Source organism: Anomaloglossus baeobatrachus, chromosome 2 (genome assembly GCF_048569485.1).
Source record: "Anomaloglossus baeobatrachus isolate aAnoBae1 chromosome 2, aAnoBae1.hap1, whole genome shotgun sequence".
Lineage (NCBI taxonomy): Eukaryota > Metazoa > Chordata > Amphibia > Anura > Aromobatidae > Anomaloglossus > Anomaloglossus baeobatrachus.
The window spans coordinates 382,002,694-382,022,889 of record NC_134354.1 but is presented as its reverse complement, the minus strand read 5'-3'; the positions used below and the strand labels follow the sequence as shown (position 1 = coordinate 382,022,889).

The window sequence follows — 20,196 nt, the reverse complement described above, 5'->3', positions numbered from 1 at the left end:
AACTACGTCAGAGGGGAAGGGGTAACGTGTGTCAATAAGGCGCTTAGTAAAGCGCTTGTCCGGAAATGCTCTGTGCTTCTGGACAGCATCTCTCTGTTGTCTCCTAGGAGAGTGATCACTGAGGGTATATAGCCAAAAGCAAAACAATTCGGCCGAACAGAGAAAATGTATACAAATATATATATACATATACACTTCGGCACCCTAGGGGGACCAGCACCGGGTGACCGGTGTGGCTTACCGACCGCCCAAAGTGGTGTGTGTGTCCACCAGATTCCCTGCCTTGGGCCTCCCAGAGCTGCAGAGCTCGTTCCTGAAATCCTCCACCGGCAGAATGTGATTGTAAAAATGGCTGCCGGAGCTCTCAGGGGAGGAGGGAGCCGTGGGCGGCGACTAGTAAAGTGCGGGAATCTGGTGCCCCACAGTGATCAGTGAGGGGGGGGGAGGAAACCTAAAGTATGCTCCAGCCCTCACTGTCGACGTCAGGTCGACCGTCCCGCCCTTACCCCTGACTGGCAGGTCCGGGGGCGGGAGTTATGGTACTAGGCCGCATGAAGCCGGGGACTAAATTTAATACCGCGGCCGGCAAACAGGCGCGGTCGGCGCGGAAGTCTTGGTCGTCACAAAACCAGCAGCAGCTGCAGCGTTTGTGAAACAGCGCTCCATGCACCGTCCCCATGGGGACACAGAGTACCTTTAGATGCAGGGCCCTGTCCCTGTTGATACCAAGTCTCCTGTCCGGCAGATTCCCACAGGGGCTGCGGAGGGAGCCCGATCCCAGTGAATGGATGACCGGTTAGGATTCCACTTCTCCCAGAGCCTCTAAGGGATGGAGAAGGAAAACGGCATGTGGCTCCAGCCTTTGTACCCGCAATGGGTACCTCAACCTTAACAGCACCGCCGACTTAGTGGGGTGAGAAGGGAGCATGCCGGGGGCCCTGTGGGGGCCCTCTTTTCTTCCAACCGATAAAATCAGCAGCTGCTGCTGACTAAAATGGGAGCATGAGTGGATGTGTGCCTCCTTCCACACAAAGCATAAAAACTGAGGAGCCCGTGATGCACGGGAGGGTGTATAGGCAGAGGGGAGGGGTTACACTTTTTAAAGTGGTATACTTTGTGTGGCCTCCGGAGGCAGAAGCTATACACCCAATTGTCTGGGTCTCCCAATGGAGCAACAAAGAAAAAACACAAATGCGAGCTGAATCATTCACTAACATGTGTCCGATTCCAATGCGAGATTTTCTCGCATTGCTCTACTGCGGGAAACTCGCAAGTGAGAAGCAGCCCTTACAAGAATGTACAAACAGCGGTAGTGAGCCCAAAAGATGAAGATTAGCTGTCAGAGTTCCGGGATTTCCAGTTCTCTTTTGAAAGAGCTTGCCCTTTGTTAACATGGAGTTTGCTGTTCTGTTGCCCTACTTCCTGTCCATCTGTTTAAAAGGCCGCTCCTAAGCTTAGTCCAGTGCCTGAGTATACTGCTTGCTGTGTACTCCTGCTTTGCTGCTCTTGGTTCCTGATTGACATTTGGATCCTCCTGAAAAACAACCGACACCGACTCTGGACTTCACCTGGTCTCATCAAGCTGTGCCCGGACTCCGTCTGCTGTCTTTGTTCAGCACTTCTGCCCGGTTCCTTCCGGTTCGTAACCACTCTGGACTCTCATCTCGTACGGACATTTTTGGACTATACCTATTGCCCTTTGTGTCCCGGCTGCTGCGCATTTAGGCCTTCTGGGGTGATTGCCAGACAGTCCCTGTATAGGGGTTCGCTCTTGGTGGTCTCCCTGGGGGAGTCCGGTGCGTGGCCCCGGGAATTCCCCTTCGCTCCGATCCTGGAAGGTATTTCCTGTGTTTTATGTTCTACTGTGTTTTGTTCCGTTTATGTACATCTTGTTGGTTACATATTATAAACATCTTTGCACCAAGAACTCGTCTCTGGTTGTCATTGCCCTAACGCAATCGAAATCCTCAGTACATACAATAGTATTACATTAGCTTTAAAGGAAGCGATGATCAGATGACCTAATGATTAAATCAAGACATTGGGTTAAAAGTTATGATGGTGGGATAGGGTGTAACTGTGTATCATGCTGTGTAGGTTCCTATTTTACGCATGGTTCACTGTCCATTATTTGTATTGCTTGTGTGTACATTGTATTGTCTGTAGGTAATTACCCCCTATAGTGTTCCTGTCCTAAGTCTGGGGGAGGGGGCCTGGGATCCACCTACTGTAAACGCTCTGCTTACCTGGGGGATTTGTCAGTCTGGCTGAGCAGGAGAAGAGAGAAGGATGAAGATTGATCCTCTGAGTAGAGGCTGACACCCTCTGTGTGGTGGATTATTTGATGGACATTCTGGATTGCATGGAATAAACATGCTTTGGATTGCTCACTCATCTCTCGCTCTGTTGATTGTGTGATATCGGAGAAGGACCCCGTCACAAAACTATTTTAGAAAAACTCATGGTAATGTGTTTTTTTTTACATATCACAATCTATCATAAAAAAGGAGCAATTTTCACACTGGCCACTGGGGCATTTAGACTTCAGAGCATTACACATGTACACTGTGCCAATGGTCTGATCCTGACCTTATATTTGGCATTGAAGTGTCAGGTGTCACCCATCGCGAGTGGGGGGTCTTGTGTTATCATCATGTGGTGTTACATGTCATTGGAATCCGGCCTATGATGATAAGAAAACTGCTGTAAAGGCTTCCTGAAAGGATAGAAGGTTTGAGTCTAAAAATGCCCCAGTGGCCAGAGTGAAAATTGCAAGTTTTATTTTAGAAAGAAAGAAAAAAAAAAAAGAAGATTGTGATATGGGAAAAAATGGCCATGTTTTTCCACATACATATAACACAAAAACCTGATTTAAACAATAGATCCCTCTTTGATAATAGACCCTCTCTAATGATACAAGTTGCCCAATCCGCAGGCAGAATGTTATCGGGCACATTTGTAACTATGAAATGCTGCATTTAAACCCCTGTGGACTGAGTCACTCCGGACACGGAGAAGCTGCTGGAGACCCGCCTGTCCATCTAGACTCCCATGCGGCATCTTCCTGCCCGCTGCCACTGACTGACAAGTCTCCCTTTGTGAGCTTGTAGGCAGAAACCTGTCACTCCAGACACGGAGAAGCTGCTGGAGACCCGCCTGTCCATCTAGACTCCCATGCGGCTTCTTCCTGCCCGCTGCCACTGACTGACAAGTCTCCCTTTGTGAGCTTGTAGGCAGAAACCTGTCACTCCGGACACGGAGAAGCTGCTGGAGACCCGCCTGTCCATCTAGACTTCCATGCGGCTTCTTCCTGCCCGCTGCCACTGACTGACAAGTCTCCCTTTGTGAGCTTGTAGGCAGAAACCTGTCACTCCGGACACGGAGAAGCTGCTGGAGACCCGCCTGTCCATCTAGACTCCCATGCAGCTTCTTCCTGCCCAGAAAATTGATGTAGTAATTGCTTTTCAGAGGTGCTGGGAGTCATGGCAGTGTGAGCCGGGGGTGCCTGTTAGCTATGTCTATGGTGTCTATGGAGTGTCACACTGAGGCTCCATAGACTCTGCTCATTGTTTTTTCTCTTATTTATTTTTTTTAATAGCTGTAATATCTATCGTCTATCGATGCACATTATTAACACATGAAAACCATTCATTTCAGTAACGTGCATTTTTTTCCCCCGGCACATTTTACATGGATGGCATACACATACACACACAGACGTCACACGGACGGCACACACAGACGTCACACGGACGGGACACACGTACACACAGACGTCACACGGACGGGACACACGTACACACAGACGTCACACGGACGGGACACACGTACACACAGACGTCACACGGACGGGACACACGCACACACAGACGTCACACGAATGGAACACACGCGCACACACAGACTTCACACGGACGGAACACACGAACACACAGACGTCACACGGACGGGACACACGCACACACAGACGTCACACGGACGGGACACACGTACACACAGACGTCACACGGACGGGACACACGCACACACAGACGTCACACGAATGGAACACACGCGCACACACAGACTTCACACGGACGGAACACACGAACACACAGACGTCACACGGACGGGACACACGTACACACAGACGTCACACGGACGGGACACACGTACACACAGACGTCACACGGACGGGACACACGTACACACAGACGTCACACGGACGGGACACACGTACACACAGACGTCACACGGACGGAACACACGCGCACACACAGACGTCACACGGACGGGACACACGCACACACAGACGTCACACGGACGGGACACACGCGCACACACAGACGTCACACGGACGGGACACACGCGCACACACAGACGTCACACGGACGGGACACACGCGCACACACAGACGTCACACGGACGGGACACACGCGCACACACAGACGTCACACGGACGGGACACACGCGCACACACAGACGTCACACGGACGGGACACACGCGCACACACAGACGTCACACGGACGGGACACGTCACTCGGAGGGCACACACGTATACACAGATGTCACATGGACAGTACACACGTACACACAGATGTCACATGGATGGAACACACGCGCACACACAGACTTCACACGGACGGAACACACGCACACACGGACGGCACACACGCACACACAGACGTCACACACGCACACACAGACGTCACACGGACGGCACACACGCACACACAGACGTCACACGGACGGCACACACAGACGTCACACGGACGGCACACACGTCACACGGACGGGACACACGCGCACACACAGACGTCACACGGACGGGACACACGCACACACAGACGTCACACGGACGGGACACGTCACTCGGAGGGCACACACGTATACACAGATGTCACATGGATGGAACACACGCGCACACACAGACTTCACACTGACGGAACACACGCACACACGGACGGCACACACGCACACACAGACGTCACACGGACGGGACACACGCACACACAGACGTCACACGGACGGGACACACGCACACACAGACGTCACACGGACGGGACACACGCACACACAGACGTCACACGGACGGGACACACGCACACACAGACGTCACACGGACGGGACACACGCACACACAGACGTCACACGGACGGGACACACGCACACACAGACGTCACACGGACGGGACACACGCACACACAGACGTCACACGGACGGGACACACGCACACACAGACGTCACACGGACGGGACACACGCACACACAGACGTCACACGGACGGGACACACGCACACACAGACGTCACACGGACGGGACACACGCACACACAGACGTCACACGGACGGGACACACGCACACACAGACGTCACACGGACGGGACACACGCACACACAGACGTCACACGGACGGGACACACGCACACACAGACGTCACACGGACGGGACACACGCACACACAGACGTCACACGGACGGGACACACGCACACACAGACGTCACACGGACGGGACACACGTACACACAGATGTCACACGGACGGCACACACACGGCACACACAGATGTCACAGGGACGGCACACGTCACTCGGAGGGCACACACGTATACACAGATGTCACATGGACAGTACACACGTACACACAGATGTCACATGGACGGGACACACGTACACACAGATGTCACACGGACGGGACACACGTACACACAGACGTCACACGGACGGGACACACGTACACACAGACGCCACACGGACGGGACACACGTACACACAGACGCCACACGGACGGGACACACGTACACACAGACGTCACACGGACGGGACACACGCACACACAGACGTCACACGAATGGAACACACGCGCACACACAGACTTCACACGGACGGAACACACGCACACACAGACGTCACACGGATGGAACACACAGACGTCACACGGACGGGACACACGCACACACAGACGTCACACGGACGGGACACACGCACACACAGACGTCACACGGACGGGACACACGCACACACAGACGTCACACGGACGGGACACACGCACACACAGACGTCACACGGACGGGACACACGCACACACAGACGTCACACGGACGGGACACACGCACACACAGACGTCACACGGACGGGACACACGCACACACAGACGTCACACGGACGGGACACACGCACACACAGACGTCACACGGACGGGACACACGCACACACAGACGTCACACGGACGGGACACACGTACACACAGACGTCACACGGACGGGACACACGTACACACAGACGTCACACGGACGGGACACACGCGCACACACAGACGTCACACGGACGGGACACACGCGCACACACAGACGTCACACGGACGGGACACGTCACTCGGAGGGCACACACGTATACACAGATGTCACATGGACAGTACACACGTACACACAGATGTCACATGGATGGAACACACGCGCACACACAGACTTCACACGGACGGAACACACGCACACACGGACGGCACACACGCACACACAGACGTCACACACGCACACACAGACGTCACACGGATGGCACACACGTCACACGGATGGGACACACGCGCACACACAGACGTCACACGGACGGGACACACGCACACACAGACGTCACACGGACGGGACACGTCACTCGGAGGGCACACACGTATACACAGATGTCACATGGACAGTACACACGTACACACAGATGTCACATGGATGGAACACACGCGCACACACAGACTTCACACGGACGGAACACACGCACACACGGACGGCACACACGCACACACAGATGTCACACGGACGGGACACACGCACACACAGACGTCACACGGACGGGACACACGCACACACAGACGTCACACGGACGGGACACACGCACACACAGACGTCACACGGACGGGACACACGCACACACAGACGTCACACGGACGGGACACACGCACACACAGACGTCACACGGACGGGACACACGCACACACAGACGTCACACGGACGGGACACACGCACACACAGACGTCACACGGACGGGACACACGCACACACAGACGTCACACGGACGGGACACACGCACACACAGACGTCACACGGACGGGACACACGCACACACAGACGTCACACGGACGGGACACACGCACACACAGACGTCACACGGACGGGACACACGCACACACAGACGTCACACGGACGGGACACACGCACACACAGACGTCACACGGACGGGACACACGCACACACAGACGTCACACGGACGGGACACACGCACACACAGACGTCACACGGACGGGACACACGCACACACAGACGTCACACGGACGGGACACACGCACACACAGACGTCACACGGACGGGACACACGCACACACAGACGTCACACGGACGGGACACACGCACACACAGACGTCACACGGACGGGACACACGCACACACAGACGTCACACGGACGGGACACACGCACACACAGACGTCACACGGACGGGACACACGCACACACAGATGTCACACGGACGGCACACACACGGCACACACAGATGTCACAGGGACGGCACACGTCACTCGGAGGGCACACACGTATACACAGATGTCACATGGACAGTACACACGTACACACAGATGTCACACGGACGGGACACGCGCACACACAGACGTCACACGGACGGGACACACGCACACACAGACGTCACACGGACGGGACACACGCACACACAGACGTCACACGGACGGGACACACGCACACACAGACGTCACACGGACGGGACACACGCACACACAGACGTCACACGGACGGGACACACGCACACACAGACGTCACACGGACGGGACACACGCACACACAGACGTCACACGGACGGGACACACGCACACACAGACGTCACACGGACGGGACACACGCACACACAGACGTCACACGGACGGGACACACGCACACACAGACGTCACACGGACGGGACACACGCACACACAGACGTCACACGGACGGGACACACGCACACACAGACGTCACACGGACGGGACACACGCACACACAGACGTCACACGGACGGGACACACGCACACACAGACGTCACACGGACGGGACACACGCACACACAGACGTCACACGGACGGGACACACGCACACACAGACGTCACACGGACGGGACACACGCACACACAGACGGGACACACGCACACACAGACGTCACACGGACGGGACACACGCACACACAGACGTCACACGGACGGGACACACGCACACACAGACGTCACACGGACGGGACACACGCACACACAGACGTCACACGGACGGGACACACGCACACACAGACGTCACACGGACGGGACACACGCACACACAGACATCACACGGACGGGACACACGCACACACAGACGTCACACGGACGGGACACACGTACACACAGACGTCACACGGACGGGACACACGTACACACAGATGTCACACGGACGGCACACACACGGCACACACAGATGTCACAGGGACGGCACACGTCACTCGGAGGGCACACACAGATGTCACACACTGATGGACAATACACGTGCCACGTGTGCTTTATGCCCATGTGAGTGTATTTCTGCACTTGTCTCCACACTGAATAAATCAGGATGTTTGATAATGTCGCTTCCAGCTCATCACTATTTCCAGCTCACTATCAGTCCATCCCCCCTGAGATCCTATTATTCCTTCTCAGTGTAGATTTATCAGTCACATGTGATCAAAGCCCGCGGTGTCTGATGGGGGTACACCCCGTACAAGCGTATGTGCAGGGATCAGAGACCGCCATGGCTAATTTCCTCACCACAGTGCAGCCGAGCTGCTTTCTACTGTGTAAACGGCTGCAATAGGCAACAATAGAGGGCACTACACGCTAACGGAGGGAACCACACGAGTACCTGTAGATGCTAGACTGTATGCGCTCCTTCCAGGCATGACGTCATTTCAGTCACGTGATAGTGGCGTGTTCGATGTTTCCAGACGGAATAAACATTATTGTTTGAAGTCCACGTGGTCATTGAGTTGTTTATAATGGAAGCCGGGGTCTGGGGGTAAGACCCCCGGGACGAGGGGGGCGGATGCATCGTTATAGTGGACGGGAGGAAACATCGCCACGCCCACAAACCAAGCCGGTCACGCCTACTATCCTGTAAGGAGCCCATACATTTTTGGCTGAACCGAGGGACTTGATAATGATGGGTACGAAAGGGCGGAGGGCACGCCCCTACGTCATCACTGTGCTTCGTCAACAAGCTTTATTAAAACATCCAAGAACAAGCGAGCAGTGCACTGCGTTCTGACAAGTGCATCTGTCGTACGGCTTGTTATCTGGTGACGTCCGGGTATGTCACTGGGTTATGGTGTTAACTAGTTAGCTACCGAAAACATCTGTGCGTGTGCTAACAACCACCAACCGGAAGCTGCTACTCCCAGAATCCTCTGGTGTTTCCGGCCTTGTAGACGATTCTACCCTTAGCAGTTCTGGGAAGCGGGGTGGATAATAGAACGATGAAGGAGGCCAAGGAAGACGGACGGCATAAGAAGAGGAGGCCGCACAGCCCGGGCTCCATTCATGTAAAGGAGGAAAGGGGGATCTCGGACAGACGGCACCGGAAACGGCGGAGTCCAAGCTCCGAGTGCACTGACGGGGGCTCCCCGGCGGCCGGAAGAAGAAGCAGGTACGGTACACGGCGGGTCACACCATAGAGGGCGGCCGGGAGAAGGAGCAGGTACGGTACACGGCGGGTCACACCATATAGGGCGGCCGGGAGAAGGAGCAGGTACGGTACACGGCGGGTCACACCATACAGGGCGGCCGGGAGAAGGAGCAGGTACGGTACACGGCGAGTCACACCATAGAGGGCGGCCGGAAGAAGAAGCAGGTACGGTACACGGCGGGTCACACCATAGAGGGCGGCCGGGAGAAGGAGCAGGTACGGTACACGGCGGGTCACACCATATAGGGCGGCCGGGAGAAGGAGCAGGTACGGTACACGGCGGGTCACACCATAGAGGGCGGCCGGGAGAAGGAGCAGGTACGGTACACGGCGGGTCACACCATAGAGGGCGGCCGGGAGAAGGAGCAGGTACGGTACACGGCGGGTCACACCATAGAGGGCGGCCGGGAGAAGGAGCAGGTACGGTACACGGCGGGTCACACCATAGAGGGCGGCCGGAAGAAGAAGCAGGTACGGTACACGGCGGGTCACACCATAGAGGGCGGCCGGGAGAAGGAGCAGGTACGGTACACGGCGGGTCACACCATAGAGGGCGGCCGGGAGAAGGAGCAGGTACGGTACACGGCGGGTCACACCATATAGGGCGGCCGGGAGAAGGGGCAGGTACGGTACACGGCGGGTCACACCATACAGGGCGGCCGGGAGAAGGAGCAGGTACGGTACACGGCGGGTCACACCATATAGGGCGGCCGGGAGAAGGAGCAGGTACGGTACACGGCGGGTCACACCATACAGGGCGGCCGGGAGAAGGACCAGGTACGGTACACGGCGGGTCACACCATAGAGGGCGGCCGGGAGAAGGAGCAGGTACGGTACACGGCGGGTCACACCATACAGGGCGGCTGGGAGAAGGAGCAGGTACGGTACACGGCGGGTCACACCATAGAGGGCGGCCGGGAGAAGGAGCAGGTACGGTACACGGCGGGTCACACCATAGAGGGCGGCCGGGAGAAGGAGCAGGTACGGTACACGGCGGGTCACACCATAGAGGGCGGCCGGGAGAAGGAGCAGGTACGGTACACGGCGGGTCACACCATATAGGGCGGCCGGGAGAAGGAGCAGGTACGGTACATGGCGGGTCACGCCATACAGGGCGGCCGGGAGAAGGAGCAGGTATGGTACACGGCGGGTCACACCATAGAGGGCGGCCGGGAGAAGGAGCAGGTACGGTACACGGCGGGTCACACCATATAGGGCGGCCGGGAGAAGGAGCAGGTACGGTACACGGCGGGTCACACCATATAGGGCGGCCAGGAGAAGGAGCAGGTACGGTACACGGCGGGTCACACCATATAGGGCGGCCGGGAGAAGGAGCAGGTACGGTACACGGCGGGTCACACCATATAGGGCGGCCGGGAGAAGGAGCAGGTACGGTACACGTACACGGCGGGTCACACCATACAGGGCGGCCGGGAGACAAGGGAGCAGGTACGGTACACGGTGGGTCACACCATAGAGGGAGACGGGAGCAGGTACGGTACACGGCGGGTCACACCATACAGGGCGGCCGGGAGACAAGGGAGCAGGTACGGTACATGGGGCAGTCACACCATAGAGGGCGGCCGGGAGACAGGGGAGCAGGTACGGTACACAGCGGGTCACACCATACAAGGTGGCCGGGAGACAGGTGAGCAGGTACGGTACACGGCGGGTCACACCATAGAGGGCGGCGGGGAGACGGGAGCAGGTACGGTACACGGCGGGTCACACCATAGAGGGCGGACGGGAGCAGGTACGGTACACGGCGGGTCAAACCATAGAGGGCGGCTGGGAGACAGGGGAGCAGGTACGGTACACGGCGGGTCACACCATAGAGGGCGGCCGGGAGACAGGGGAGCAGGTACGGTACACGGCGGGTCACACCATAGAGGGCGGCCTGGAGACAGGAGAGCATGTATGGTACACGGCGGGGCACACCATAGAGGGCGGCTGGGAGACAGGAGAGCATGTATGGTACACGGCGGGGCACACCATAGAGGGCGGCTGGGAGACAGGGGAGCAGGTACGGTACACGGCGGGGCACACCATAGAGGGCGGCCGGGAGACAGGGGAGCAGGTACGGTACACGGCGGGTCACACCATAGAGGGCGGCCTGGAGACAGGAGAGCATGTATGGTACACGGCGGGGCACACCATAGAGGGCGGCTGGGAGACAGGAGAGCATGTATGGTACACGGCGGGGCACACCATAGAGGGCGGCTGGGAGACAGGAGAGCAGGTACGGTACACGGCGGGGCACACCATAGAGGGCGGCTGGGAGACAGAGGAGCAGGTGCGGTACACGGTGGGGCACACTGGGGGATGAGGGGATAGGTACGGTATACCGCGGGTCGCTTCTTTTTGCTGGTGAGGATTTGGCTCTGGGCACAATAGGCAGTTAGATGGCATCTACCTGCCTGTTATTGCTAGGGCACTTTTTTTGTTTTGTTTTTACAAAGCCGTGAATATTCCCTTTAAAGGTACCAAGGGCCTTACATTACCTACATGCCAATATATGCAGTTTGAGGGCTCTATCTTACTGATAGATTCCCTTTACATTTGTCTATTTTACTTTTATGTACTAAACATTTGTTTTCTGTGTAGGTCACCAGGAAAACGGAAAAAGTCCTCTATAAGACGAAGCAGATCTCCAAGGAATAGGAGACCAAGAAGTGAAAGTCCTCCACACTTTCCTGTGAAAATAAAGCAGGTACATATGCATTTTCCAGGCAAACTGAAATCTGTATGTTTGTAACTATCAAGTCTGGAAACACCGTTTTATACGATGGTTTTCCTTGGTCTTACTGGAATCTGCACATTGTTGATTCACACTGAAGGCAGCAACACCACAGAGGAACGCATGGCAACAAGGAGTAAAGAAACCAGAGTGTATTAAACCTTAGATTCCTCAGAGTACCCCACTTTAACTCTTACAAATTCACATACCTTTAGCAATCTGAGGTACTCCCATTAAGTTTTTTTCATTAATTAAATATGGATGTAATGTACAGTGGAACCTTGCTTAACGAGAACAATCTGTTCTGTCATGTGCTTGTTAACCAAGTTACTCGTTAGGCAAAACAAAATTTCCCATAGGAAATCATTGCAATGCAAACAATTCGTTCCACAACGTGTTAAATATCCCATCCTGGTCCCCTATTCTGTCATTCCACACATGCACAAACTCACACACACACACATTATGCTCACCTTAACTTCTGTTCCATCACCGATCTCCTGGGACTTGCTGTTCTCTGGTACGGGGCCGGGCTGTGTATCGCGTTACCATAACGACGAGGGAGGAACTTCCTGGTCAGAGCGCTGATGTCAAAGGCAGAGCCGCTTGCCTCTGATTGGCCAGTGCGCTGCCTTTGAGTAGCGGTGACAGGAGGTTCCTGCCTCGTCGCTATGGATGCCGATGCACAGCTTGGAGCGGAGTGGTGAACTACAGCACCCAGGAGACCGGCGATGAAACGAAAGGTACACATATTATGTTATATTATATACTCACCTTACCTTCCGTTCCATCTCAGGCCTCCTGGGTCTTGTAGTTCGCCGCAAGGACGTCGCAATGTACCCGGGAACTACAAGAACCATGAGGCAGACGGTGGAACGGAAGGTAAGGTGAGCATAATACTGTATGTGTGTGTTTGTGTGGACTGCAAGTGCTGGTTAGAGCGCGGTGGATGGACGGAACCGGAAGTGTGTTCGGTGAGTGTTTTGCTTGTACAGCAAAGCTTTCTCGTAAAGTAGGTTACAAATTTACAGAAAGCTTTACTTGTTAAGCGAAATTCTCGTTAAGTGGGTTACTCGTTAAGCGAGGTTCCACTGTAGTATTAATATTCTCACCTACCGCTGCTCTTTGGTGTCCAGCACCATTCTGCTCCTCTTCTCAGTGATGTCACCACAAATGCTACTAACAGACACTCTATGCTCCATGTGTGAGCAGGAAGGCTTGTTTTTTTTTTTTTTTGTTTTTGTTTTTTTGTTTTACACTCTAAGCTTATGAAGCCTCCATTCTGACTCTCCATAGACTTGCATTGTAAAAGCCACTTCTGGGTCACAGCTTGACCTAGAGATTCTGCAGAGTGGTGACGTTACTGACTGAAGGGGAACAATGCTGGACACTGTACAGTACACCGTATAGTAATACACTAACACTGCGCTACGTGTGTGTATGTATGAGATAGATATAATATCTCTATCTCTTTTTTTTTTTTTTTTTTTTTTTTAAATCACTAGCCTTTAGAAAGAGTCTGCGACAATCAGGTTTGTTCTGCAGTGCTACTGCGGCGGGGGTGTCCGGCAGATTGCGGGGCGGGGAGCAGCACGCTAGGATCAGTTACGGTACAATCACTGCTGCCCAGCATTGGTACTCACTCCATCCATCCCGGCGGGTGACAGGGGGAAAGTGGTGCACACAGCATACACTGTGAGCTCCACAGAGATGGTGCTGATCTCCTACCCCTGCTGTGATCTGGACAGCCTAGGGGGCGCGTCCATTTTACAGCAGACGCCTTCTCTCGGAATCCGACCACGGTCTTCTATGCCCAGGAAGCTGCCTTAAAGGAGGTAAGTAAATGTCGTTACACCAAATCCAAGATGGCCCACTGCTTCAATAAAACTAGAATTGCATAAAAACTAAATAAACAGTGAGTTTAATTTTGTATTAAAGATACTTTATTTCATAATCACTATTATTAATTAAAGGGAACCTGTCACCACTTTTTTGGCCTATAAGCTGCGGCCACCACCACCGGACTCTTATATACAGCATTCTAACATACTGTATATAAGAGCCCAGGCCGCAGTGAGTACATAAAAACACTTTATAATACTTACCTGTCGCGCGGTGGGCCTAATGGGCATCTCCGGTGCCGGCGCCGCCTCTTTCGGCCATCTTCATCCTCTTTCTGAAGCCTGTGTGCATGACGCGTCTGTTGCTGCTTTCGGTCTGAATTTACAATGTGCATGTACTAATAAGAACAAGCAATGTGATTGCATGATCAGGTATGCCCGCACCTTTGTCCAGAAGTGCATGTATCTACTTTCAGACCTTGTTTTATCCATTAGTTAGGCTTCCTCTGAGGAAAGCAATTGGGTGAGCCATCCATTAATGCTACTACTTTCCCTCTATACTGCTTGCATTGTTGTAGAACAGATCACTATTGTGCTGAGAAATGGTTGTCAAGTTACTTATGTTTCCTGTGTAACTAGTGAATTAAAGGAGTTGTCCATTTGCATTACTAGGCTGCCGGTCAGAATGTCTCCCTTTCTGATCAGGGCTGTAGCTGTTGCTCCTTGTCTGGCAGACTCGCTGCGAGCATATATCACATGCTTAGCTATTAGTTTACCTGCACCCTATGTAATACTAGGGCTACATTGCTGTGGACATGACACTTTTCACCATAGTGCTTTATCTGATGCTTGCTTTTATTTAATTTTACAGTGTATGAAAATAGATATCTTTTATCAGTGATTAAAGGTAGATTAAGGCTATGTGCCCACGCTGCGGAAAATGCGCGGATTTTGCCGAAAATCTGCAGCTCAGGCACTTCCCAGCCATTTCTATGGCATTTTGGAAATGCTGTGCCCACGCTGCGGATTTTTCCGCAGCGGATTTCGTGCGGATTTTGATCCGGAAAAATCTGCAACATGTCAATTATTGTTGCGGATTTTCATCCGGATTTTGGCTTTAAAATTGGGGGGAAAAAAAAAATCTGCACCAAAATCTGCATCAAATCCGCACCTTTTGAAAAGGTGCAGATTTTGCGGGAAAGCTGCGGATTTTGATGCAGAAAAATCCGCAGCTACATTCTCCCGTGGACACATAGCCTTAGAGCCTAAAATATTACTGACCATTTATCATATGTGTACGATTGTTTCCAAAGGAAAGAGACGATCACTCACACAGAATACACGATGACCGTCAGCCCACGCACAGGAGCAGACATAGAGACCAAGCTGATAGAAGCCGGAACAACCTGCACAGACACAGAGAAAGGGAGCGGGAGGACAATAACTTAAAGGAGCAAAAAGCAGCTAGGGACTTCCACAATGAGCGGAGGAGAGAAAGAAGGCAGAGAGAGGAGCAAGAAGAGGAGCAGACAAATGAGCCTGACAGCACTACTAACAAGAAGGAAGCACCAAACTTTGAACTCTCTGGAGCCTTGCTTGAAGACACAAATACCTTCCGAGGTGTGGTAATAAAGTACAGTGAGCCGCCTGAAGCACGTGTCCCAAAGAAGCGTTGGCGATTGTACCCCTTCAAGAATGACGAGTCTCTCCCAGTCATGTACATCCACAGACAGAGTGCATACCTGCTGGGCAGGCAAAGGCGCATCGCTGATATTCCCATCGACCATCCTTCCTGCTCCAAACAACATGCCGTCTTGCAGTACAGGTAACAGTAATATCTACTGCACTGCAAATTCATTTATTGTTCTTGGTTATATTCTAGGGCTAGTGACCTTGATGAATGTAATTAATGATATACTGTAAGGTATACACCTTTCAGGATTTGATCACTGAGGTCCTTGTATGTTCTGATGCACTACCTAGTGGTAAATTGCATGCATTTGTATTTTAGGATGCTTAACCCTTGCCCACAACTGGTCAGTTAATGAGGTCCACCTATGCTTTACACAGTGCCCATGATCAGTCCCTTATTCATGTATTCCATTATTGTTTTATAGAACTGCATATATTTGAGTAAAATGAATTTATATACCGCACCTCCTTGTATGCTAATAAGTTAGGACTATTCCGATGAGGCGTTACTCACCCACTGGATGTGATTGACAGTGCGTTCCTCCCACATCTTTCCCACTCACAGCTTTACTAATGGCCCACTGTAGAGCTATGCCAGGGGATACAAGCCAGGAGACTGGCTCTCCTATGCCAGGGGATACAAGCCAGGAGACTGGCTCTCCTATGCCAGGGGATACAAGCCAGGAGACTGGCTCTCCTATGCCAGGGGATACAAGCCAGGAGACTGACTCTCCTATGCCAGGAGATACAAGCCAGGAGACTGACTCTCCTATGCCAGGAGATACAAGCCAGGAGACTGGCTCTCCTATGCCAGGGGATACAAGCCAGGAGACTGGCTCTCCTATGCCAGGGGATACAAGGCAGGAGACTGGCTCTCCTATGCCAGGGGATACAAGGCAGGAGACTGGCTCTCCTATGCCAGGGGATACAAGGCAGGAGACTGGCTCTCCTATGCCAGGGGATACAAGGCAGGAGACTGGCTCTCCTATGCCAGGGGATACAAGGCAGGAGACTGGCTCTCCTATGCCAGGGAATACAAGGCAGGAGACTGGCTCTCCTATGCCAGGGGATACAAGCCAGGAGACTGGATCTCAGCAGCGACTGTCACTCATGTGTAGGGGTGTGACTGCAGATGCTGAACCTGAATTAGTCAATGAATAAATATCTCACTGACTAGTCCTGGATATTAGATACTTCTACTCCAAATATATGCAGTGTATACAAGATTGGTATTGCTGTATTACAATGACTTGAAGAACCAAAAAAAACCCCTGAAATATACCTCAATAGGGAAGGGGGCGGGAGTTGGAAGCATCAGGTTCCCTTTAAATAAGTATTCCCTATCTGTAATACAATCTAATATATAAGTGTGTGTGTGTGTGTCCACTAAAGGAATCCGCATCGTTGCATGTACAATCAAAACATTTTGCACAGAAACCCCATGTGACTCAGTGAACGTCATAGACTATGTTTTGGCAAGAAAATTTAACCTCCCGCTTTAGTTACACTCCAAAAAACATGCCTCCATTAAAGTGAATGGAGCTGTGAGCTACAGGCTATGAATAGCAACTGTGATTGGTTGCTATAGGAACAAAGGACATTCATAGTATAAAGGCTGCTTTACACGAGTCAATCCATCGTGCGATTTATTTGGCAAAGTCTGTTTTTTTGTTTGTATCGCTGATAGGTAGTTGTCCATGTGTCACACGTTGAGTGTTGTCAAACGACCACAAAGCGCTCATCGATATATTGATTGGCCATGGCGGACGTCCAAAAGGCTTCACACATGTTTTCCTTTGGTCAATCTGTCTTTTGTATGGGCGTAATTAGGCAAACTATACAGCCCTCCGTGACGTTGTCTGGATTGTTGCACGCCCTGAATTCTTCTGACCTGCTCAATCCAGTTCTGCTAATGTGGTTGGTTACATACCATATATATAGTTTCGCTACAGCGCCGTCTTTTATAACAGTAATAACCTATCACAACGCATCTGCTACAACCAATCAGATTAGATTAGGCGTGATTATTTAAAACCACAAATACGCCCTGAATGTTTACTGACGTCACAAACAACTACGAGGATGGCCGATTACACGGTGTCACACTTTGCAATGTGTCGTTCATTAAGACTAAACTGACCGATTTTATGGAATTAAACGATGAGTACACGATGGCCGAATTTCAAACGATTAGGCATCGGTTGAACTCGCAAGGAGCGGTCACATGAGGAGATGTCGTTACGAATGACGGAAGTGCGTCACAAAATCCGTGACCCCAACGATGCATCGCACAATAGATCGACTCGTGTAAAGCAGCCTTTAGAAGCTTATGTGTGAGGTAATGATGTCGGTGGAGAGACAGACACGCAGATAGAGAGACAGAGAAAGAGGCACACATGGAAAGAGACGGAGACAAGCAGAGACACACAAAGAGACAGGAAAAAAAAAAGCCAGACAGAAAGAGACACATGGGGAAGGAGGCAGACAGGGAAAAAGACAGACAGAGGCAGACACTGGGAGAGAGAGGCACTATCCTGGGCAACGCCCGGGTACTACAGCTAGTATACTATAGTTGTCTAATCGATGTGGGTCATCTCCATGTAGTGTGACATGGTGACTCATTCATAGTCTTGTTGCTTTTGCTTTTGTACTGAAAACTGATGTTTTTGAGAATTTCGGTTTTTAATTTCTGCCCCCAAAACTGTTGAAACTCAGTGTGCACATATGTTTAGGTGAAAACAATGCACTCGTCCCACACACAGCACAAGCCATGTCTGTGGAAATAGAAGTTATTTCTCCAAATGCAGGATCCTAAACACTAAAATGAAGACCTTTTTAAATGAATGGCACATTGCCTGGATGTAATAATTAATTTTCCAGGATTTTGTCTCTCTAGAATGGTGGAGTTTACCCGCGCAGATGGAACGACAGGTAGACGGGTCAGACCGTACATCATTGATCTGGGGTCTGGAAATGGGACTTATCTGAACAACCAAAGAATTGAGTCACAGCGGTACTATGAACTGAAAGAAAAGGATGTACTGAAATTTGGCTTCAGCAGCAGGGAGTATGTAGTGCTACACGAATCATCAGATACTTCAGAAGTGGACAAGAAGCAGGATGACGACGAGGTTGATGAGGAGGAAGATGAGGGGACAGATAGCTAACAAGCTTACCCCATGGACCAGTCCTGTCTGGTGTGATGTATGGCTTTGTGGGGAGTATTTCTGTCATTAAGATCATACAGGACTAGTGGCATTGGTGTGCATAGTCTCCAATCCTCAGGTGCCCTATGACCTCTCAGAGACATCGTCTTTGTAACACTGCTGTTTATATTCTGTACATTTGTAACTATATGTTTCACTTTCTCTTTATGGACTAATGTCATCCATGTGAAGGTATCGCATACTAGAATAAAGGTACCGTTCTGCCTCCCGAATAGTTCATTTGATGAATTTGCAAAGAAACACTAGAATAGTGTGGTTAGTAGCAGGCTAACAAGGCCTAACTTATAAAGGCTGAATGCCATACAAATTATCAAGCTGCATTAGAGATCTAAACAAACGTTTTCTATGGGATGTCTCCATTATGTCGGCCTGTAGCCTCTTTCCACCTGCAGCAGGTGAATATTGAGGGATATGTGTAACACAACATGCTCGGCAAACCCTTGCATCCTAGAAAATGCCTACAAATCTCCTCCAGGGCTTATTCTCTAACCTGCAAAATGGGAAGAAGCCAAAACATTTCAATGAAAGAGGCACTTTTGGAAAATACATAATATATATTCTTTTTTTTTTTTTCCTTTTTTATATTCATCTAATTGGGGCTAAACATTTTTACAATTGGGTTTAATAATTTTGCACAGTTTAACCCTAAAACGCATACCTGGGGCCTCGCAGGCCTGTTAGGTTACTTGTTTTCTATGGTTGATTTTTATGGTTGCGCATTCTAGGGTTAACTTTTATAGCTTCTGTGTTAGCTGAAAAATGAGTCCATCAGTCAGCCTGCTATGACGTTTTGGGAGGAGTAAATACATTTTGTCTTTTTCAGAGCTCTATAAAAGCCATGCAGTGCAAAATTTGTATTGACACTCAACTACAAAAAAAATCTTTAGCCCCATATATATGCTTTTCAGGAAAAGTCCCTAGCGTTGGCCGGTCTTTTTTTTTTTTTTTTTTTTTTAAGGCATGTGCCTACTGTGGGGAATTGAAAACCTTGAAAACGTACTTAATGCC

At 51.8% G+C, this 20,196-nt stretch overlaps 2 protein-coding genes across 2 annotated transcripts in view; one reads left to right on the top strand and one right to left on the bottom strand.

Moving 5' to 3' along the window:
• AIRIM (AFG2 interacting ribosome maturation factor) overlaps positions 1-9,339 on the bottom strand; it is a 32,290-nt gene extending 22,951 nt beyond the window's left edge. Inside the window, exon 1 of the mRNA XM_075336052.1 lies at positions 8,873-9,339. The gene's annotated coding sequence lies outside the window, so the exon portion shown is untranslated. The remainder of the gene's footprint in view (positions 1-8,872) is intronic.
• Positions 9,226-19,400, top strand: SNIP1 (Smad nuclear interacting protein 1). The gene is made up of 4 exons (XM_075336051.1): positions 9,226-9,652; positions 12,296-12,401; positions 15,583-16,094; positions 18,858-19,400. Exons 1-4 carry the CDS (start codon positions 9,483-9,485, stop codon positions 19,126-19,128), a joined length of 1,059 nt encoding a protein of 352 aa, XP_075192166.1. The 5' UTR covers positions 9,226-9,482; the 3' UTR covers positions 19,129-19,400.
• The last annotated feature ends 796 nt before the right edge of the window (positions 19,401-20,196 follow it).